Source organism: Vanessa tameamea, chromosome 6, assembly GCF_037043105.1.
Source record: "Vanessa tameamea isolate UH-Manoa-2023 chromosome 6, ilVanTame1 primary haplotype, whole genome shotgun sequence".
Classification (NCBI taxonomy): domain Eukaryota; kingdom Metazoa; phylum Arthropoda; class Insecta; order Lepidoptera; family Nymphalidae; genus Vanessa; species Vanessa tameamea.
In genome coordinates this window covers 1,612,028-1,635,074 of record NC_087314.1, presented here as the reverse complement: position 1 = coordinate 1,635,074, position 23,047 = coordinate 1,612,028, and the positions used below count along the sequence as shown (strand labels likewise).

Below are 23,047 nucleotides of genomic sequence, written 5' to 3'. Positions count from 1 at the left end.
TACCAACAAACTAGGCATTTTTTATTCAATTAGCTATTTCTTCTTTGTTTCTAATTTGAAAACTGATATTATATATTACACGAAAAAAATAATTTTAAGTAATAGAAGAGAGTTACATTATGATTTTATTGAAAGGGTATGGCAACGTTCAACAACCCTTTGTTTTGTGTATGTATAATATTATTGACATTTTCATGAGTTTCATCTGACAGCAATCGGCATTCGGTAATTCTAGTCAAAGTGGTTTTAATTATTTTAAATAATTGATTTATTCAGCTGCGTTTGTATTTACGCACTTTCTGCATAAAAAGTATTTCTTTATTTATCAACAATGAGCAACAGAAAGGAGAGCTTGAAAAAATCTCTTGGACTCACAGAATATCCGTGGAGTTCTGGTATGGATCTATACGTATAGATTTACAATATTTTAAGCTATAACATGAACGAGTACTATGCGAATTACGGCTTTTAATGAATAACTATAATATACGTTTTTCATAAATTTATTTGTTTACACATAAAAAACATCGTAATTACTTTCGGATACATTCAAAACACGGTTGCATTAAACCTTAACTACCCTCCATTTTGTTACCTTTTTTCTAAAACCAGCTTTGCGTGCATTTCCTTTTTCCTTCAGTATTTATTTTTTTAAATGTCATGTCTTTTTCCCTACTTTATGATGATAATGATAACAGTGCTGGTTGTTGTAGAATAATATGATCATATCCTATGAATAATTCAATGTAAATGTGTTGGATATTTTAATAGTAGTGTTAGTTAAACATTTCATAACTAGGAAGGATGTTATTGCAAAACTAGTCTTTATTGTACTTGTATTATAAAGAGTGGCATTTTTTTTGTTTGTGTTTTTCAGGTACACTCTAAAAGTAGTTTTAGATTGTACCATGTGTAATATTGATAACATTTCATATAATGATTATATATAATGTTTAATTTTGATTTAAGATTCATATAGATTATTTATAATGTTTATATCTTACATATATTTTTTTAAATTATTCATTGAAGTTATAGATATCTGGAAACCAGAAAGGATTTATTTACTTTGATACTGGTGCTATCTTTACTGGTCATGTTTATATAATAATTGTTGTGGATTCCATCAAAATATCAATATTATTGTAAATATACATAACTATGTATAGACTTATTTAAGTGAATCATACAGTAAGATATTATAATTTTTGATTCCATATTATTTTGAAAAAGATATAGTGTAATCTCAATTTAACTTCTGTGAGAGTAGTTAGACAATAGCTTATCTGAATCAAAGACTCAGCAGATATAAAAAAACCTTTGATTTACATATTCCATGTGATTTGCTACTAGCTCTGCTGTAGTGTGCACGAAAAAGAGTTCTTGATTAATATACCTTTATTTTTAATACAAAACTATTCCAGTTAATTACTTATACATGTTTAAATTTAATTGCCGAAGTTCAAAATATATTTTTATGAAGAATCGATTAGGAACATCACAGATTACTCAAGATGATGATCATGTCTCTTACTTCTGTGTTTGGAATATGTTGTTGTTTACAATAATATAGTGTTTCAACATTTTGTTCTCGATAATAACTTTGAAGTGTCTGTTAATAGTTTATAATTATTTTTTGAAACCATCGTGTTTGTTTTATACTTTATCAATATTTGTTACAGACGATGAAGACAACCCGCAAACAAATCCGGAACCGGCTGCGTCGTCAAGTAGAAGACAGGCTGAATCTGAAAATCCTAATCAGCCTGGACCTAGCGGTCATAACAGTAAGTTGAAAAAAATTACCTTCCAGATACAACCAATAGTGTAGTTCTGTTATTATTGATTTTATTGTTATTTGTATAAGTCTACTAGGATTGAATAATTGAATGATGATTGAATTATAAATAAATAATTATTATGTTATCATGTTATATAAGTTCTTTAAGAGGTGTGTACTGAGAATTATTATATATATAGCAGTGGGTTTCTGCTGCATATTTCCTATGATGCTTATCGGGGATATGAGTACAGGTGCTAGGATCTGCAGTCTTGTAAACTACTAGCAACGACGCCCGGCTTTGAATAGGTGCAATTTACTAATAAAGAAAATGATATGATATAAATATCATTTGTAATCTACAGTACTCAGTTATGTTGTAGCTTTCTACCAGTAAATATTTTTTATATTTAGATAATTAGTTCCAGAGGTTACTCGCAATAAACAAAATTTATCTCTTTATAATATTAGTATAGATCAGTAGACGAAAAATGTAGATTAGTACATGTAATCTGGCTGTTAAGACTTCCGGGTTTTAGCGACGATCACGTTTTTAAAATAATGAAATAATTATTATAGGTTGTTTTGCGTTATTGGAACTGCGCAATCCCGAACTTCGCATTTGTTTTTTTATTTCGCAAGGGAAGCCTTTAAAACGTAGTACAAACTTCCTATAGAGTAATACGAGGTATTTGGGATTTATAACCACTTAAAACTTTGCGGGGGCCGTATTTTGACATCTGCAACCCTCAAGTGTTGTTTCCGTGCGCATACAACAGAATACTCATTAGGTGTCACAACTGGTAATAGTTCCAAAGAATACCTACCAACCATGCCTAGAGTGTAAATTGAAAAGGAGGCTGACCTGCAGCCCGAGCACTATCTTAAATGACTTATGTTTCTAGAAATAAATATTGACTCAATCGTTTGCTATTAATTTCTGACCGGTCTACTTATTTTGTGCATATTGTACGTACCTAACTAGGTTATCAGGTGTATGTTCCAACTATTCTTAATGTATGTATGTATGTATGTCTCAAGCAGGGGGACCTTCACTGTCCATATCACCATCAAGAAGGCACCAAACTAGATTGGAACGTGACTTGTTCTGGTCACTGCTCAATAATCCAAACAGAATGAGCGGTGGAGGACCCATGAGGTACGTATACGTATATTTCAATATAACTTGGTACTTATGTACTAATATTAAATAATATTATAAATACAAAAGGGAATTAAATAGTTTGTTTGCCTTAACACGCCCTAACTACTGAACCGATATCATGAAATCGTCTTGTCTACGGTACGCAAAAGTACAAAGAATACCTGCCCCTCCTCTACAGGCAGACTAAGCCGCGGGGACACTAGTTCAAAATAAAAGTGAAATTTAAATAATTAAAAAAGTGGATTAGCAATTTGCAATGAAATCAAATTATTATTGATGATTGAATTGTTTGCTAACTGTGAATGAACATTTTCTAAAGTGTCTCTACTCCTTGTAGGCCGAGTACAAGTTCCGCGGACCCCGTCGAAACTCACGAACGGATTGATCTCGATAGTCCAGTTTCGAACATACAGCGCATACTTGCAATTAAAAGGTTAACTCGAAGCCTGGGTGCCAACCTTTGCAAACACCCGCAACGTAAGTACAGTATTAATTTCAGTTTTTTTTAAACTTAAAATTGCTGTTAGTATTTGTCGAATATTATTAATAAGTCTCGATTGACGTGTGCAAGTATCGTCAGCAACGCTATCGAGGTGAAATCTATGATTATGTTTATTAATACCTTTTATATACACTCCACCTATTTGGTGGTAGAGCGTTGTGCGAGATCTTATGGAATAAGTACCACCCGCTCATTAGATATTCTATCGCAAAAAAGCATTACTTAGTATCGTTGTGTGTCTGGCTCGCCCTAGGTCCTACCCTAAAGGTTTTTCTGTCTTTATAGCAGATAGATAGACTAAGTAGGTAATAAACATTGGCGCTGCAAGATGTGTTCCCCATTTCTTACAAATCGCCTATACAATGAAAGTCATTTATTAGTTTTTAATTTAATTAATTTCATCACTTGATAAAACTCTGGTCAAATAATTTACCGAAAGTCGGTTTTTACTTTTCTATTTCTAATGTAAGTTACATTAGAACATCGGAAGTCAATTTGATTGGAGAGTCCATAATTAGTCCGAACAGTCCGCGCTTACAAAGCGCTTGCAATACATGAGATACATGCTTTGATATATAGCTTATGTTATGTATTCTAATTACATTTTCCAACGCTTATTTAATGATTATATGTTAAGGTCCTGGTCCTGGCTCATCAAGGAATATAATATTCACTCCAACAATGCACGGGGATTATTCGTCTTTAAAGTTCGGTCGTCTCAAGAGAAGACCCATGTCCCGAGTGCCACCAGCCGGGTGTAGCAGGAATAGCAGTATGTAACATTTTTAGTCATTTAAATATATTTTTGTTTTTAAATAACGTCATAATTTTTAAAATAAATTACTGCCTGCTATTATTACTAGACCATATTATTATTGTATTTTTCTCAATATATAATATTTGAGGAAAGCGCCATCTATGGGATCCCAGCATAGTCAAAAAGCTTTGTCTCGATAAAATCGGTCTAGTAGTTCAGAAGTTACTCAATTAAATATAATTTTATTTATATATCATGTATAAATAAACGTTCGACATGATTCAGATTGTTGTATAATTTTGTACCCGCAGTAATTCCCGCAGTGATAGAGTCCGCCTCGGCCCCGGCGCACTCCGACGAAGGTCTGATCACATTACATAATATATGCTTTTCTTCTATATTTATTTTCCTTTATGCCATCGTTTTGAGGTCGGTATAATGCAAGGAAATTAATTTGATAGACTTGTCTGACGTCACTAATGCTTGTGTTTTTTTTTCAATAATACCATGTGCGTTGTATGTAGAAGGAGAATATAATAAAACTTTATGGTGCCAGTGCGTAGTATATGCGTTACATGTTCGGCTACTTTTTGTATTTTTAATTTATAATATAAACCTATTCAACTAAAACTACTTATATTCACTTTAAATTTACTCCTAATGTTCACAAATCCGTAATGAACACCATGATTATATATTAGATCTCAAACAAATATGTCATTTTAAGGGCAAAGTTGTTTATCTATATTTACTCCTCCTGCTATTGGAATAGGCTGTGATGCCGATGGTATCGATGGATGCGCTCAACAATACCTTCGCTTAGCCTGGTTTTATGTCACCAAAGATTGAGATGGGATGAGCGTCATCCTACCTCTAGTATTTGGTGTTCTTAGTCGAAATCACAACAGAGTATACGCCTTATTAAATCTTGTATATTTTAACTGCAAAATTGAAATTACCTGGTTTCCTTAAATAAACGTAACATCTGTTATTAAATTCTTGCAGATAATAACTTTGTAGGAAATGTTTTGTGTCAAATTACAGAATTAATGTTCTTCATAGACTATACTTAGTATTTATTGATTTCTAGGCAGGTTAGATACGATTTTTATCACTGACATACTTTGTAATAAAAATGGTGCAAAATAATAACTACTGAGTTTCTTGATGGTTCTTCTCGGTAGAATCTACGTACCGAACTAGTGGTAACATTAACTTTAAATTCAATTCAACGATAGGATGACTCAAAAGTACTTCTATGAGCCTACTTGAATTAGGAATATTTTGATTTTTTGATTTTGATTTTATTTAATTTTGATTGTTCATAAACATACTTTTCAGAGTCTCCCCAACCGATCAACTCGGCATCGCCGGAACATAATGATGATAATGCCGAAGATCAGGAAACTATGGAAGGTTAAATCCATAGTTACTTCATATGAAAACAAAATCCCTAACTCAAACTTATATTTATTTTAATGGACTTTGTCTACAGTGGACACGTCTGCCGGTGGAGTTTCTCTCGAGGAAGAAATAGTTGAGATAGACGGAGGGGGTGAGGAGAACCAGGACGAAAATGGCAATGAAGAAGAACAAGCCGAACAGGCGAGCGGAGATGAAGATGCTCATGAAGTATATCTTACTCCTATATCATCTTTTCATATTTATTCGGCTTCAGCGTACTATTTAACTTTCATAAAACGGGAGTTCGAATTTAATGCCTTATCGGTAATTATATATATTATATAGTGCTGCTTATTTTAATTTAAACTGTAATTGTAGGAAAATTCTGCTCAGGAAGAGACTGCTCCCGCTGAATCACAACAGTCTCAGGGAATTAAAAGAAAAGGGGAAAGTATGAGCTCTCGGTTACATCAGGCGTAATTTCATAAACCTTAATCGAGCCTATAACTTTTTTTAACTGTTTCAGTACCCGAGGAGAGAGAACCGGATTCGGTCAAGGAGTTCAATCAAGTGAGACATCGATATTTTTGATTTAATAATACTATGATAATATTCGACGTCGTAACCCCGCCGCTCGTCGCAGAGCCTGCTGCGCCTGCTGGAGTGCCCCGTGTGCCTGGAGTGGATGGAGCCGCCCATGTCGCAGTGCCGGCGCGGCCACCTGGTGTGCGGGCGCTGCCGCGCGCGCCTCGCCGCCTGCCCCGTGTGCCGCACCGCCTTCTCGTCCGTGCGCAACCGCGCCATGGAGGCCGTCAGTATACCCGCCGCCGCCGCGCGTGAGCCTGCATGGCCGCACATGTCTGACGGGCGCGCCGGCCGCAGGTGGCGGAGATGCTGCGCTACCCGTGCCGCCACGGCTGCGGGCGCGAGACGCGGCTGCGGCGGCGCGCGGCGCACGAGTCCAGCTGCGCGGCGCGCCGCTACCGCTGCCCCGCGCCGCCCTGCGCCGAGCGCCCGCCGCTGTCGCTGGCCGACCTGCCGCACCACTTCCAGGTACCGGCGCCAACTTCAGACGTTTCGAGTACGTACGTACTCTTCAGTCGTGTCGTCGTAAGGTTGCTGGCGATATTTTTTTTATATAGAAACAATAATATTCATGCGAAGCGATCTCTTCGGCTCGTATCGAAACATTTTATTTGGTGTTGAAGTATAATATCCTCATTTTTGTTATATTTTCCAAAGATTCTTAAACTTGTAGATTTAAATAAATACGTTTCTTACCGCTTTACCAGCTCAATCCTACGGGGCGAGAGAGAAGTGAGTCGTATGCGAATGATTTTAGGCGTTTACAGCTTTCATATATTTTGTGAATACTACTTAATAATCTTAGCATGGCAACAGACAGTGCAAAATAGGTTCTAAGGATGTCCACGCATTATAAAACAGCGAAGTGACGCGTTTTTGCACTGAGTGAATTTTGTATCTTTGAGGATCCTTCACAGATAATGGGGTGTATTTTGTACCTATACCGATGCTTAATACACTTTATAAGGCTTAACATTTCGATCAGACTAAGCATCTCTCCATGCTGAAAGTGGGCCGCAAGCACAAGTTCTCGATGAAGGTGAACTCCGAGCAGCACGACAACTGGCTGGTGATGGCGGCGCGCGAACTGTTCCACTTGCGAGTGGACGTCGACATCCGCACGTGGGGCGTCGTGGTGTACGTCGCCTACATCGGGCCCAAGTGTAATGCTAGCAACTTCACCTACGCGGTCTGTATTTACATAGCATTGGAATAAATATAATTTCGCTGATAATTCTCCTGAAATTGGGCACATCCAACCAACGATCATATCTGAAGTAGGTATGTGAAATAAGTCATCGAGTCCCTATGTCTCTTCAACGAACTTCAACGAAATCTAAGTTTAGGAGTTTATAAGCAACATGCTTAAAAACCCCTAAAATTACTTTTTTGTTTTTTCAAAGAAGTATTAATGTGATCTCATTTCTTATATTAACTATGATTCATATCTCTTAAAATTAGTAAATATTAGTTCAACAACTGATGTGGAATTGCTGACGCGTTGTTACGATTTCTATGTTCAAGGTTACTTGTGCTCTATAAAACTATCAAGTGACGTATCGTTGGAAAAAATAAAATGATCAAATTCTATAATTTGGTTTATATTAATGTTAAATATAATATTGTAATTAATAATTTACAATATAATATTTAATATTCGTCCATAATTTGATTGACAGTAGACGTGCTCTAACTCATATGTTTTTGTGTAATTATATGATAATCATATATTTAATTAATAATATCATAGGTGACAGTTACCGGGCAACACAACGATAGAAAACTCGTGTACACCCGCGCAACACACAGCGATTTGGAGAGCTCGTCCCTGAACGTGAGCCGCCAGGACTGCTTCCACCTCACTCTGGATCAGGCCCTCAACTTCCTGAGATTCAAGAATCGGTACTGCGAACCGGACAAGTTCCTCGACTTCGTGGTGGAGATCAACAAGCGCGAGGTGCCCGCGGAGAACACTCTGGACGAGTCCGATTCCTGATTAGAGTGTGTCGTGTACGTGAGCGAGGGCCGCATCGTGCGCTACGAGACGCACGGCCTGCCCGCGCCGCCCGCGTCCCCCGCGCCGCCCGCGCCGCCCGCGCCGCCCGCCGCGCGTTGAGTCGGTCCGGCGTGACGATACAAATCGCAATTTGTGCTCAAACAAAAAAATGGACTATGAAATTTTTTCTAAAGTGTATCTTGTCTAATACTTATACGTAGAGCCCTCTCTCGATTTTCGTTTCTTTCGTGATCGAATAGCGTTGATCGCTATTCTGTATGATCATTTGTAAAGCGATCAATATATTAGTTACCTCGTGTTCTTGGTCATCGATGTTTAAATTATTTTGGAAATAAAAGTTTAGGCGTGTCTCACCTTTATATGGCACACCTGATAATATAATGGCATGTATACCTTTAAATATAATTAGCTACTAAGTAAAAGACTGTATTTTTTTATCTTTTATTGTAAAGCTTCGATTACATTTCGGTTCTTTATTTGGAGCTATAAACTGTGAGTATAATTGAGAGTAATGAATTTACACATTTTTAACGAAATTATATATTTATTTTATATGCATCGTGCATTGATTATTAGGAATTTAAAAAAAATAAACAAATTTTAAATTAAAAATATCAATATATTTTTTAAAGATAGTACTTTAAGATTGTCTACTAAATTTCTGTATTGTAATATAACTGAAGTACTTTAACTTAATTAGAATATATTTTATATCCTGGCTAACTTAGCACTTTACTGGGAGTATATCTCTAATCGCCTAATAGGCAGTATACATCATATCTATGGAAATAACTTAATTATGATTATTATTTTAAATATTTAACAACCAATAAATGTAAACATAAGTCGAGGCCGTATTTCAAATTTAAACAGGCTGTTACCGTGACATGTTCTCAATCCACACGGAAACGCCAAGACTGATGATTTTATTATCGACTGGGTCGACATTATTGAGTAATCATTTATAATAGGGAGAACCTACAGGTGTTGATGTATGAGGAATGATTTCGAACAAACGAAACATTATTCCTTATACTATGGTTTATTAAAAGCCAGTGGCTTTTAGTATTATATTGAATATGATATTGTAGTGTAATATTAATATAGCATTCGTAGTGCATGCATTATATAATTGTATTTGACGCTCTATTTATTCTTATAACAAACCTCTATATAATGGTTTATTGTATTCTATTTGTATCTCATATTACTCGTCATGTCATGTAATCATGTCATTTTTAGATTGGTGTTATTTATATTACATAGACTGCCTTGTTGGTATAGTGGCTAGCATATAAAGCCGCAGACCCAGGTCAGCCCGATAAAAAAGATGTTCTTCGTAGCACCCCGGAGTCTGTTGTCTGGATGTTGGCAGCATTGAGAATAGACATCTGCGTTATTGGTCTAGAGGAAACATCATAAATTGTATACAATTATAAAATCGAATAAGTATTAAAGTATGTCTATTACATGTATTTAAGATCACCTATTGGTGTAATTAGGAATTAACATTAGTATCAAATAATCCTTAGACTTTATTGTCCGCGGGAGGCTTAACTACTTATATAGTATTCATAATTGTCTATGTGTCTACTTTTGGTGTATAATCTACTATAGCATAATTTAAAAATTTTAAACTATTGATTGGAAATCTGAATTCAATTTCGATGATTCTAGAGTTTGTTGGGAACATGCTAAAAATAATGTAAAGATTACTAGAAACGTATAAAACCTCTGAATAATTAAAAATAAATCACGGCATGTTAATATTATTTATTCTCAATCTATACGTCATGCATCTAATGTATGTTTTATTGCATCAACAATATATAAAATACGTATATTTCCTACTCATTCTTTTACCGTGTCGTTTTTGTTTCCGAGACCAAAATCGTTCCAAATTTAAAATATTCGTTTCTCTACATATTTATAACACAATATTTAAGTAAGATTGTATGTTTATATCTATCTCTGAATATTATAAAATATTTGAACACGATACACAATGTGTCAACATTATTTACAATTATTATATACATTATACAGAATTACAATGCAATTATTTTTAAAAATATAGACTCATTTGCACTGAATTGTGTATAGTATGTACTAATGGGTTTTTTAATACTTACAATATATAATAATCGAATAAATATATATTTAACTTGTATTCGTTTAAGTAATTAGGAATTCGGCGTCATTCGTTTTGGTATTAAAAGTTCAAAAGACCACATTTTTATATGAAGGACTTAAGGCAAGAAATATAATTATTTAGATTATACTTTAAATGTGATGAGAAAAATTCTGTCCACGTCGAAAGGATAGGAAAGATTTTAGTTTCATTTTCAAAATCGAATTTAAAATGACGTTTTGAATTAAGGTTAGTATTTACCTACAGTCAGCTAGAAGCTGATAATATTTAATCATGCATTTTATTATTCTTAGGGTAGTCATTCAAAGTTACAAATTATTGTTTCAATACTTTTTAAATTTCATATACATAATCGTAATAATCACTAATTACAATTATCTTTCGTATGAACGGCTCTGTTGTGTTCCTTTTATTAATATTATTATGTTCATTATGGGTTAGGTATGAAATCTGTGATGTTTTGTTATCAATTGCATTTGTGGTGTCATTTATTGTGATTGTTACCTTGTTTTGTTTTTGTTTGACTTTTTTCAATAGGTTATGATTATATATATACCTGGTAAAATAAATAATACGATAATAAATATATATATTTTTATTTTTGACAACCTAATTTTACAACTAAGTCCTTATGCTATTTTAGTACTAATGATAGATGAAATTATTTTACAAATGATTCTTTATTATGAATGTAATTTTTATATAATTAATTTATACGAACAACATAAAACAATACTACGTTTTGTAGATGAGAACGTTATTACTTCAGTTTTTCTACAGGTCGATGTCAAAAAAATCGACTCTTCGCTATGTATTTCATATACACAATATGTTTGAGATAACTTATGTATGTTGACCCTACATTTATGATAACTTCTACAGAAATGTATATTGATGAGATAGCTATATTTTTGAAGTCTTTTTATTTTAATTAGGAAGATAAAAAAATAGTATATACTTGATTTCAAAGAAGCTATTGCCATTAATATTTTACAATGCTTCCGTTGACTGCCTTGCGTATATTTTATTATACATATAACAAAATATAGAATTTGCGTATATATATATAAGAGCATTTCGACCATGACATATTTTATATAAAAATATAAAAACAATAAGAAATATTTTCGACTCAATGAATTGTCAGAACTTAATTAAGCACCAAAATTTTTATAGTTTTGTGTACAACAAATGAGATACTTCATACTTCTCTACAATTTTACAACATAGATTAGACAAGTAAAAATAATTTACAGCCATTTATAGACTCGAAAATCTTCATGAAAACACACTCGGTAAGATTTCGGTCAACGTTTATACTAATGTTTATCAACAATGCTTAGGCTATCATTTGCTTAGAAGCGATCGATTGGCGCGCGTACTCCGTTCCGATCAGGCCGCGACACGCCAATGAGAACTCTTGGACGCTTTCTAACAATCGTCGCTTGCTGCTTTTCTCTCTGTCAATATAAAACTACAAGTTAATTCTGGTAATTAAAAATATTCGGATCACTGTCGACATAACATGACTTTATCATCTTTTTGACTCACTGTTTAAATGAAATAAATTTGAAAATGAAAACAAACATCAATATCGAACCTGAGCACGGCCTGGATGAACTTCTGCTTGTGCGCATCAGTGGCGTGTGTGGACGGAAAGCCGGCGTGCGCCAGCGACACACGCAGCCAAACCCCCAGATCGCCCACCTCCACCCCCCCTGCCGCCTTAGCCCCTCCCTCGCCCAGCCACTGTGCGCGGTTCAGTGCCAGCAGCAGTTCCGCGAGAGGTTCCATTTGGTTACGCGGCGTCGCACCGCCTACGAATGGAAACATTTTCTTACTCAAAGAGTGAATTTAGGTATGGTCCACTCAGGCCTGGAATCATCGTGACGGCCTTTATACACCGGTATTGTACGTTCCGAGGCGCTGTATAGTACATCAACTTGGGTGGACACTCTCACCATTCGCAACAGGGCTCTTCTGCGGAGTCCACAGAGTCATAGCGGCGAAAGCGAGGAATGTCGTGGACGCCGTCTACGCTTCTAGCGAGTGATCCGCTTTGGGAACTCGAAGCGAGGACGAGCGGCGACTTTTCAGGGTCGGCGGAGGTGGATGGAGTCAGGGTTCCAGCCGAGCGAGTCCTGATTCGCAGGTGGTACGAGAACCTGGCTTTCGCTTCAGAAGACTTGAGGGCATCCAAGGCGGTTCGTCTCCACTCAAGTTGCCGGGTAGGTAGGAGAAGCGGCACAATGTTTATCAGTTGTTTCGTTAAGTACCTGCACAAACACCCGATAGCGATGCGGGAGTCACTACCCTTTTGACACAAGTTTTGTGTCTCATCGAACGCAGCACACGGTGAAAGAGTGTACCCCAATCTACTGTCGAGCGTTATAAACGCCATCCTCGCCAGCCAGAGGTGTTGTAAGAAGACGGGCTCCTTCTAAGAAAATGACATGCAGCATAAGGTGCCTCTACGAATCCTATCTGCCGAAGAAGACTGGGGAACGCGTCGGCGTGACGGGTACCCTCTTCTCCCACTGAAAGCTTCGCCGAAGCCGGAGGCGGAGGCGTCAGCGAAGCGATCCCCGACCCCTCCAGGTATGCTCAAGCATTCCCACGACGAACCCCGAAGAGACAGAGCGGGTACAGCCGGTATTTCAGCGGGTACTCCGGCCGCGAGGAGAAGGCTTCGTGTGAGGAAACTCGTAAATGCGTTTTCCCCACACGAGGCATGATGTCAGGTTAGAGGGACAATGTAAGCGGGCAGGCTACCGATGCAGGAGAGCGCGGCGTGCGTGAGCGCGGGCGCCCGCGCGTGCAGCGCCCGCGCGCGGTGCAGCGCCAGCGCCGCCAGCCAGCAGCACGCCGCCGCCGCCGCGCGCGCCTCCCACGCGCGCATGCTGCTCAGCGCTGCAACACCACGCGCGTTACTGCGCTGGTTAATAAGAAAAACGAACCCAAACCTCTATTTCATTTAAATCTAAACGAATGTGAGCACTAAAACTACTATGATCGGTAAAATTATTTAATGTTATCGAAGTCGTTTAGCTTAGAGATTATGCCCAACAGAACTTCCACTATACTATTACAAATTATTTTTATTTCTAAAATAAAACCTTTGCACGTAAAGAATCTTTTAATATTCAATGCATACGAATAATATGAATCTTACGACCGATATATTGAAATATAAATGAATTAGCTGTTATCGATCCTCAAAGTAGTCGGTCGCATGGATGCCTACGCCAAATCTGTTCGTATCTCGATTTAAATAAATCCACTGAGAATAACTGAAATCTTATATCGCGTGTTTATACCCAAATCGACGAGATCGGGGAGCAGGTCCTCGATCCAGTCCATGACGTGCGGCATCTTCTTTGTGAGCGCCGTGAGCACGGCGAACAGCTCCTTAGCGAGTTCGGGCTCGGCGCACACGGCGGGCGAGGGGCCCGAGGGGGCCGAGGGGGGCTCGGCGGCGGCGGGGGCCAGCGCGCGCACGGTCGCCATCACGGCCAAGCGCAGCACACCCGCCGCGCCGCCCCACAGCCCGCCCACCAGCACTGTGAACTGAAGGCGCCCGTCGGTCAGGGAGCCCGTTTAAATTACGTGAACGAGCCTTACGTAAGACAGACATTTTACTCACAAGTTTAACGACGTCCAGCGCCACGGGACAGAGTTGCGTCTCGAACCCGGCGATTATGAGTTTCGCCACGTCCTCTACGATAGGCTCGATGTTATCCATCACCGCTCCTATCGTCTGTTTCAGAATTTGAAACATTGGCTGAAAAGAAACAACATCAAAATATCCTTTATACAAGCACTTTTGAATCGTTATTTAACAAACTATATTAATTGAAGCTACCACCGGTACGGAATACAGATTCTACCGAGAAGATCCAGCAAGAAACTCAGTAGTTACTATTTTTCAACATTTAAAAATACAAAGTCATGTTATTAATATTATATTTATGTATGTATGTAATACATCCCGCCTGGAAGTCAACAGGTATTAGCTCCACGATTTTTTATCATCTATATAAGCTTTTATTAAATATGCTTTCTTTACAAATTATTTGTATTTAAGAAACGGCAAAGTTAAAAAATGTCTGAGGAATTTTATTATAGTAATGGATACCTTGCCGTGCACACACAATGATTATCACTGACTCTATCAGAGTGATCAATGTTGCTGTGAGTATACATAATATCGTTGTAAATATATTGTGACGCAACAGTGAGTATTCCTACTTTGTTAAAAACATCCCGAAGAGTGTCTAGCTATAATCAATCTTTATGTTTTTTTTTATTTTAACCATTGCATTGCGTTCATTATGTAGATAGTGGTGAAAAATATTTAACAATTAAACAATAATACAATCATTCTCCTTACTTGCGTAAGTTGCGGATTGTTAGGTAGCAGATGCAGGGCGGGGAGCAGCTCCCGGAACAGCTGCAGCGCCAGCTCGGGCTGCGGGCTCAGCGCCGACATCAGCGACACGCACTCCGCCGCGCCGCACTTGCCGCCCTCGCTCGCCTGCGCACACGCATACTCACAATATTTGATATTTGAATAATATTAAATCGGGTCGAGAGATTGAAACTTATTGAAGTACTTATAAATTTATATTTTATTTAAAGTTAAGAGCATATAAACTTATCACATAATATGTGGGTCACAGCATCAGTTCATAGCGCATGACTCGCGCCGTAAATTAACTCCGAAGACGAGTCATAGATAGTCACCGATACTAGTTGTGATAAAATTGTATGTAGCGATCTACTTAGAAAGCACAACAAAGCACAAGCTCGTTCGACCTGCGCGGTGAGGTCGGCCACCAGGCGGCGCGCCAGGTCGCGCAGCAGCGGCGCCGCCTGTGACACCTCGCACGCCGCCAGCGCCGCGCCCGCCGCGCTCAGCAGCTGGCGGCGCGTCCAGGCGTCCCCGTCCGTGGCCAGCGCGACGCCCACGATGTCGGCGACGAGCGCGGCGGCGGGCGCGGCGCAGTCCACGCACAGCTTGCGCAGCGCCAGCGCGGCGGGCGCGGGGCAGCGCTGCAGCGCCGCGCCCGCCGCGCGCATGCACTCGCGGCCCAGCGCCGCACCCTCCGCGCTCTCCAGCGAGCTCAGCCACGTCGCGTACGCGCCTGCGCGGGAGCGGGTCGTATCAGTAGTGACTTTGTCGGTTTGCTCGTTGCTTTATATTTTAAAATAATATGCATGAAAAGAACACGAGACATTTGATTTGATACACATAGGTAAGAATAATGTAAGAGACTAAAATAGTTAATAATTATGTTACCTCGGCGTTTTCAATTATCAGCACTTCAAAAAAACAAACGCACGGAGCCTTTGTTTTTTTTTTATATATAAATTTTAAATGAAGACGAAGCGATATCTTACTAATGGAACCAAACATATGTGAACTGTAATTTCTGCCAGGTTAACGATACGTCATGGTTTACAGTATGCGGAAATGGGCGGCTCAAGTTCCAAATTGACGACTCGCGGGGGCAACGACAAGCGAACGGCGGCGGGTTCAGACAAGAGGCAGAGGCGCACCGAGGCAGTCGAGCGCCGTGGTGAGCGTGTCGGCGTCGCGCGCGGCGGCGGCCAGGCGCAGCGCGTGCTGCAGCAGCGCGCCCAGCGCGGGCGGCGCGTGCGCGTGCGGCGCGGCGTCGGCCAGCGCCAGGAACACGTGCAGCGCCGCCTCGCGCTGCGCCGCCGTGTCCGCGCACGCGTACGCGCTCTCCACCAGCGCCCAGCTCGCCTCGCCCAGCACGATGAAGCAGTACATCTGGGGAGCGTCGCCGCGCTGCCGTTAGTGAGTGTCCGGGACGCCGGCGAACGGACGACGGAGTGCTCGCCGCGACTCACCACTATGTCGGCGATGTCCTGCCTGTAGCATCGGAGGAGCTCCTGGTCGACGCGCGAGAGAGCCGACTCGGGGGGCATCTCGGACTTTTTTACCAGCGTCATCAGAAGTTGCGTGAAGACTTCCTGCCACAGTGGATTCATTTTCCGCGTTCTGTCCGACGTATGAGATATTTCATTCTTGAACACGATAAAAAAATTCAAAGTTGATTTAGAGTAAATAAAACTTAAAGAAGTCATTTTTAAATAAATTGTCAAGATATTGCATATGAGTAGGTGTACGCTCACCTGCAGCGTGTACCACAACCGGAACACGAGGTTCGAGCGCGTCTCGTGCAGCGGGTAGTGTCCGGGTGCGGCCTGGGCGGCCAGCAGCAGCTGCAGCAGCGTGCGTACCCCGGGCTCCTCCTCCTCCGCCGCCTGCACCAACTCGCGCGCGTGGCACTCGCTCACCGACACGCAGCACGTGATCACAGCCGACAGCAACTCCTGACTCGTCAGAGAGTAATATAGTCGGTACCCGGCTGTACTAATTGAAAAAAACACTACAATTTTTAATATTTTGGGTCCCTGCTGAATTGGGTTTTTGCAACGTAGACTCAATATCCATGCACGTACCTCGTTGAGCGAGTTGGGCGTGTCGTTCTTGGCGAAGAGCGGCGCGGCGAGCGCGGCGAGGTCGGCCAGCAGCGCGCGCGCCGCGGCCGCGAACTTGTGCGCGCTGCCCGCCGTGCCCGCCGCGCGCACCGCCGACAGGCACGCCTCGCACGCCTCCAGCGCCGAGTCGCTCACGGCCTCGTTCCACCTGTGCGCGGGGTGAGCTCGGGTGAGCGACGTTTGTACAAGACTAGTTCATGAGCATGTTCGATGCGCTTTGGCCTTTTCAGTACCTCTGACAAGTGTGTGCGATATTAAGAGAAGAGCGAAACAAATGAACTCTCTCGATTCTGTTTGTTATAATTATGATCATACGCACGTGCAGAGCACATGCACGGCCGTGTGCAGCGCGCGACAGAGCGGCGCCCGCTCGGGCAGCGTGGTGGCGCAGTCGAGCGCGTCCTCCTCGCCCAGGGAGAGCCAACTCGCCGCACACGTCGCCGCATTTGTCCATGATTGAACTGTCTCTTCACTTGGTGGTTGACAGCTGTAGTCGCTGTATTTTAAAAAACGTTACGAAACAATAAGCATATGGTAGGTGATCAATTCAAATTAAACAGTAGGTGATCAAGATCAATTGACCATAGTCACTGTTGCTGTAAGAAGTATTAACCACTTCCTACACCATCAAAGCATTGTCACCCATGATATTTAAGATGTTATGCTGCTTGTGTGAGCATTAGACTGACTCACTCACTATTCTAGCAAATGAAAACAAATACTAGATGATTCTGTTTGTCTAAAGCATGCCAGTGGTACCCACTCAGACATTTATGTAAAAAGCTCTTCTTTTTAATTAATATTTCTAATGCTTGTTATGAATTTTGCACATAAAATACCAGACATTACTGATATGTATTTAAAGTTATCATTTGTTAATTTCATTCTATAAAGAAAACGCTTTAAAAAGTTTATTTGAAAAAAAAAATTAACTAACTTGTAAACACTTTGTAGATATCTCAGCATATCATCTAAGACCATACAGCTTGCTTCGTTTAATGCTGCTCGATTTTTTGACCGTAAATATGTTCCCATGGTCATACTATTATACTGAAACAAAATACATCTTCAACTATGTAATAATTCATGTTATGTTTACAAACAATATATGCTCCAAAAAAAAAAACAGTTTGACAAAATATACAAACATGTCATTATTGTATAAAGAGTCAGAAAACAATATATTTACATAAAAACTTACTTCTTCAGGGATCACAGTTAATACTTCAAGAAGTAATGAAGTGTTTTCAGTTGTTGATAACGGCCTCAAAATTTCTGCTAAATCACTCGAGCCTTGTTGAAGAATAAATGCAGCTAGCTAAAAGCAATTTTATTTATTTGATAAATCGCATTGCAAAAAACCTAAGTTATTTATTTTATAATTTACTTACACTTATACATAATCTGTTTGTAACAATTTTAGGGCCTTTGGAATAACCAATTACTGCTTGTAATAGTTTTTCTTTCAATTGAGAATAACTTTCTGGAGGAACTTCATTCCAACAACGAAGAATTTTGGTGTGCAGAGTTGTAGCTGCATAGAATTGAATTTCTGTACCCTGAAGATATAAAAATATTTTATAAATAGCAATTTATTTTAGTGCTGTCTAAAATATAGAGATAATGCACTCATTAAAAGGTTATTTTCAAGCTAATTTTGTATTCTTATTAAGAATTTTTAAAGATTAAGAAGTATCCGTTACTAATTGATGGAAGTGATTTTTAATTTAAAGGTCCTTTTAAAACGAATATAAATGTTAAACAATGTTACCTTGCTGGGTTGAAGTAATTCCCACACAAAATTCCAAGCTTCTGGAAGCCGCTGTGCGGCTGTAAGCCATGCATGTGCCTTTGCTCTGTCTTGTTGTTCTCCGTTATAAAAAACAGACACAGCATATTCCAAATTTTGAGCTGTATACTCCATTATTATACGATATGTATGAAACACATTAGCGAGCTTCTTAGCGCATTATAATGACAAATAATAAATTAACCTCTTCCTGTAAAATTCGTATTTAATGAAGAAAAATTAATCTATTATATTGTATGATTTTAAAATATAGTTGTATATAAATAAAAAATGAAATAGTGAATAGTTAAATAATGTCAATAGCTACAAGACAAATTTATTGAAACTTGAAACTGTCATTTGTCAACCGGGTTTCCGTCAAAAAATCAAAGGAAAATATATAAGGTATTTAACTTACGAATACATATTATATACGAATAATATTTTTAGACAGCATTATGATAAAGAAGATATTTTACTAGAAATGAATATATTTTATAAGTATTTATCTTCAATTTTAGCTAAATAATTTTGTATCTGCACTAATGTAAAATGAATTAGCACACTGTGACTATACTCAGTGGTTAAGTCAAAATTTTAAAAATCGTGTTTGTGAAATGTGTATAGTGACGGCGACCAGCGACTGAGTTGTTGATATTTGGTTTTCAATTGAATCTTATAAAGTTAAAGATTTAAATATTAGTATTTAAAAATGAAAATCGAGGAAGTCAAGAGTACTGCCAAAACGCAGAGAATATCTGCACATAGCCATATTAAGGGTTTGGGATTAGATGAAAATGGTGTACCTATTCAAATGGCAGCCGGTCTCGTGGGCCAAGAATCTGCAAGAGAAGTAAGAACTCCTTTAATCTATCGTAAATTTAATCTTAATTATAACTAATATTTAAAATCAATATAGTTGTAGCGTTTTATTACAATAATACTTAGTATATGGTATTGATCAAACATTAAGGTTAGTTTGTTTAGTTACCATGGTATCTTTATCCATTCCTGCTTTTTCCAGCACATAATACAAATACTTAACAAATTTTTGAAAACTATTGTTAACCTTTTTAATTTATTTTGTGGGCAATTTAAAAACAATACAGCATTGGTAATTATTGTTTGATAGTTAGTTGAGGCCATTTGAAATATTAAATTAGTTATTATTTTCATAGGCGGCTGGCATAGTAGTTGATATGATAAGAAGCAAGAAGATGGCTGGTCGAGCTCTATTGCTAGCTGGGCCACCAGGCACGGGTAAAACAGCTATAGCACTCGCTATAGCACAGGAACTTGGCAATAAGGTAAATGTTAACAAAACACAATTGTTATGTTAATTGTGAAATTGGTCTTTATGTAATCTGGCATTTAAGAAAAATTGTTGTTATATTTCAGTATTGCCTTCGACTATCTGATTAAGTCTAATAGTTTTTTAAATTTCTAACCATGAAATGATTTTTAGGTACCTTTCTGCCCTATGGTGGGTAGTGAAGTATACAGCACAGAAATTAAGAAAACTGAAGTGCTCATGGAAAACTTTCGTCGTGCTATTGGGCTTCGTATAAGAGAGACAAAAGAGGTATATGAAGGGGAGGTAACTGAACTCACTCCTGTGGAAACAGAAAATCCAGCTGGTGGTAAGAATCAAAAAATGAAAATAAAAATAAACTTCATTCAAATAGGCTTTTATAAGCACTTTTGAATTGTCATTTAACAAACTATATTAAGTAAAGCTACCACCGGTTTGGAATGTAAATCCTACCGAGAAGAAATGGCAAATAACTCAGTAGTTACTCTTTTTCAAAGTCTAAAAATACAGTCATGTTAGTTAAATACAATTATATATTACACAAGCATTAACTCCATGCTTTTTTATCATCTATATAATCTTGTAATATCGTTTAATATATTTTTTTCTACTAATGTAATATCAAAATCTATAACTTATTGACACTAACAATCTGCTAGCAATGAACTGTGTGTATTCCAAGTGGAGTCTGTGTAATGTATACTAGTCATTGCTAATATAAAACAAAAATATTTTTTAGTAAAAATTGTGTTTATGTTTATTGCATGCATAAAAATATCAACTAATAAATGATACTAATTTTCATATTCCAGGTTATGGTAAAACTGTTTCACATGTGATTATTGGACTTAAAACTGCAAAAGGTACAAAACAATTAAAGTTAGATCCAACTATTTATGAATCACTGCAAAAAGAAAAAGTTGAGGTTGGAGATGTTATCTACATAGAAGCCAACTCTGGTGCTGTAAAGAGGCAAGGCAGAAGTGATACTTTTGCTACTGAGTTTGACTTAGAGGTAATATTAATTATATTATTTTCGAAGGCTCATGATTGATCATTACCCTATTCAAACCAAAGAAGGAGAAAAGATAAATAAACCTAAAATTTACATATTTCATGAGACTAGCTATGAGCTATATTATGTACAATAAAGTGGTGATCTGACCAGTTTGCCTACAGATGACAAGAAAATTAATACCTATTCTACTTAAATGCACCTTAATTTTCAAAATTAAATTTTTTCAAATCTATAATGAATGTCATATATAATTCCAGGTGATATTATTCATTGTCAAAGTAGTTTGTTTTTGCTCCTTTTGTGATTATAATTGACTATATGTTGTGTACTTCAATCCAATATAATATTGAATACTTCTTCAATCTGATATTCTTTCTGTTTTTTTAAGGCTGAAGAATATGTACCATTACCTAAAGGTGATGTACACAAAAAGAAAGAAGTTGTCCAGGATGTAACCCTTCATGATCTAGATTGTGCTAATGCCAGACCTCAAGGAGGAAATGATATTATGTCAATGATGGGGCAACTAATGAAACCAAAGAAAACCGAAATTACTGGTTAATTTTCTTCTATTTATTGATGCATGAAAGAATATTAAAGAAGTTCATATTTTGTTTATTGATTTTGTTTGTTTATAAAAACTTGTATCTATAATTTTTTTAGATTTAAAGAAAGTTTAAAAAATGTCCCTATAAATACTGAGTCCTAATATTGTATTTTGTATTAAAAATAATGTTTCCTTACAGACAAACTAAGAAAAGAAATCAACAAAGTAGTTAATAAGTACATTGACCAGGGAATAGCTGAATTAGTACCAGGTGTTTTATTCATTGATGAGGTATGCATTTATTGTTTGTTTTTAGTTTAATATTTCTATATTTTTAGAATGGTAATTGATGTTTTAATTTTTTAGGTTCATATGCTTGATATAGAAACATTTACGTATCTCCATCGTGCCTTAGAATCTGCGATAGCTCCAATTGTTATATTTGCCACAAACAGAGGACGCTGCCAAATAAGGTATGTCATATTTTGTTACTGTATTATGTTATTAGTCAAGAAGTGAACAATATTTCTGCTGATTAGTAAATATGAAAATCTAAGGTATGTTACTCTTTATTCCTTCTTCAATTGGAATAAACTATGTATACATCATCAATTTCGAAGTTCAATAAAATATTTGTTTTTTTTTCAGAGGGACAGAAGATATTATCTCACCTCATGGCATTCCACTAGATCTTTTAGATAGGCTTTTAATAATTCGCACGTTGCCTTATAACAAAGCTGAACTTCTACAGGTATTATTATATATAAGATTTTTTTTTGTCGAACCGTAACTAAAGCTCGCTTAATAGTTTAATCACTAAATAAAGTGTATAATTAGTGTGTCGTTAAGTGTGAATAAATTACAGTACTTCTAATGTATGTATATTAAAATTTTAGATATTGAAATTGAGAGCATCAACAGAGGGCATATCTATAGATGAGGAGGCACTCACAGCATTGTCAGAGGTTGGCGCTAACAGTACACTCAGGTACATCATTTAAAACATTCAAAGACATAACATATCAATAATTTATTACTGTTGATATAATAAAATAAAGATGAGAGATAAATTGGCTTATGATAGCTATAAACATATTTACCTCTAAAGTAAAGTACATTTGTGATTAGTTGTATAAAATGATACACCGTGTGCGCCAGATACGCGGCGCAGCTCCTGACGCCGGCGGCGCTGGCGGCGCGCGCGGAGGGCGCGGCGCGCATCAGTCCGCAGCACGTGCGCGACGTGCACACGCTGTTCCTGGATGCCAAGTCCTCCGCTCGCATCCTCACGCAGCACTCCGACAAGTATATGAAGTAGCACCACTCCCATCTAACTGTGTACGGGTTTTGTAATATTCGTCTGGCAATGTGTCATCCGGAGAGTTTGATGCACAGAGTAAGGTAAATTAAGAGAATAATGTTTATTTTAAAGAACATACTCTACTCCACCATCACGAAATAGGACCATTCAATTCCTTATACATTTGTTTC

General features: G+C 37.9%; 3 protein-coding genes across 4 annotated transcripts; 2 read left to right on the top strand and 1 right to left on the bottom strand.

Moving 5' to 3' along the window:
* The first annotated feature begins 185 nt into the window (after positions 1 to 185).
* Positions 186 to 10,893, top strand: LOC113393518 (uncharacterized). Of its 2 annotated transcripts, none has more exons than XM_026630456.2 (14): positions 186 to 395; positions 1,683 to 1,787; positions 2,825 to 2,939; positions 3,283 to 3,422; positions 4,085 to 4,219; positions 4,516 to 4,566; positions 5,546 to 5,620; positions 5,700 to 5,836; positions 5,987 to 6,059; positions 6,135 to 6,178; positions 6,252 to 6,419; positions 6,491 to 6,661; positions 7,179 to 7,382; positions 7,944 to 10,893. In XM_026630456.2, exons 1-14 carry the CDS (start codon positions 332 to 334, stop codon positions 8,187 to 8,189), a joined length of 1,728 nt encoding a protein of 575 aa, XP_026486241.1. In that variant the 5' UTR covers positions 186 to 331; the 3' UTR covers positions 8,190 to 10,893. The 2 variants fall into 2 exon arrangements, with proteins under 2 accessions (XP_026486241.1, XP_026486240.1); XM_026630455.2 differs by having other exon boundaries at positions 2,822 to 2,939.
* Positions 10,894 to 11,453: 560 nt separating this feature from the next.
* On the bottom strand, positions 11,454 to 19,036 carry Cdm (cadmus). Its single transcript, XM_026630222.2, has 16 exons — positions 18,662 to 19,036; positions 18,282 to 18,449; positions 18,092 to 18,208; positions 17,828 to 17,940; positions 17,210 to 17,386; positions 16,852 to 17,038; positions 16,522 to 16,722; positions 16,237 to 16,413; positions 15,922 to 16,156; positions 15,178 to 15,506; positions 14,753 to 14,896; positions 14,006 to 14,143; positions 13,680 to 13,929; positions 13,135 to 13,272; positions 11,963 to 12,179; positions 11,454 to 11,822 (listed from the first exon to the last, which is right to left on the bottom strand). Exons 1-16 carry the CDS (start codon positions 18,812 to 18,814, stop codon positions 11,702 to 11,704), a joined length of 2,865 nt encoding a protein of 954 aa, XP_026486007.1. The 5' UTR covers positions 18,815 to 19,036; the 3' UTR covers positions 11,454 to 11,701.
* A 235-nt stretch (positions 19,037 to 19,271) lies between these two features.
* On the top strand, positions 19,272 to 22,980 carry LOC113393213 (ruvB-like helicase 1). The gene is made up of 10 exons (XM_026629989.2): positions 19,272 to 19,532; positions 19,858 to 19,986; positions 20,145 to 20,319; positions 20,804 to 21,006; positions 21,398 to 21,566; positions 21,756 to 21,847; positions 21,923 to 22,029; positions 22,205 to 22,307; positions 22,453 to 22,544; positions 22,715 to 22,980. Exons 1-10 carry the CDS (start codon positions 19,392 to 19,394, stop codon positions 22,872 to 22,874), a joined length of 1,371 nt encoding a protein of 456 aa, XP_026485774.1. The 5' UTR covers positions 19,272 to 19,391; the 3' UTR covers positions 22,875 to 22,980.
* Positions 22,981 to 23,047: the final 67 nt, after the last annotated feature.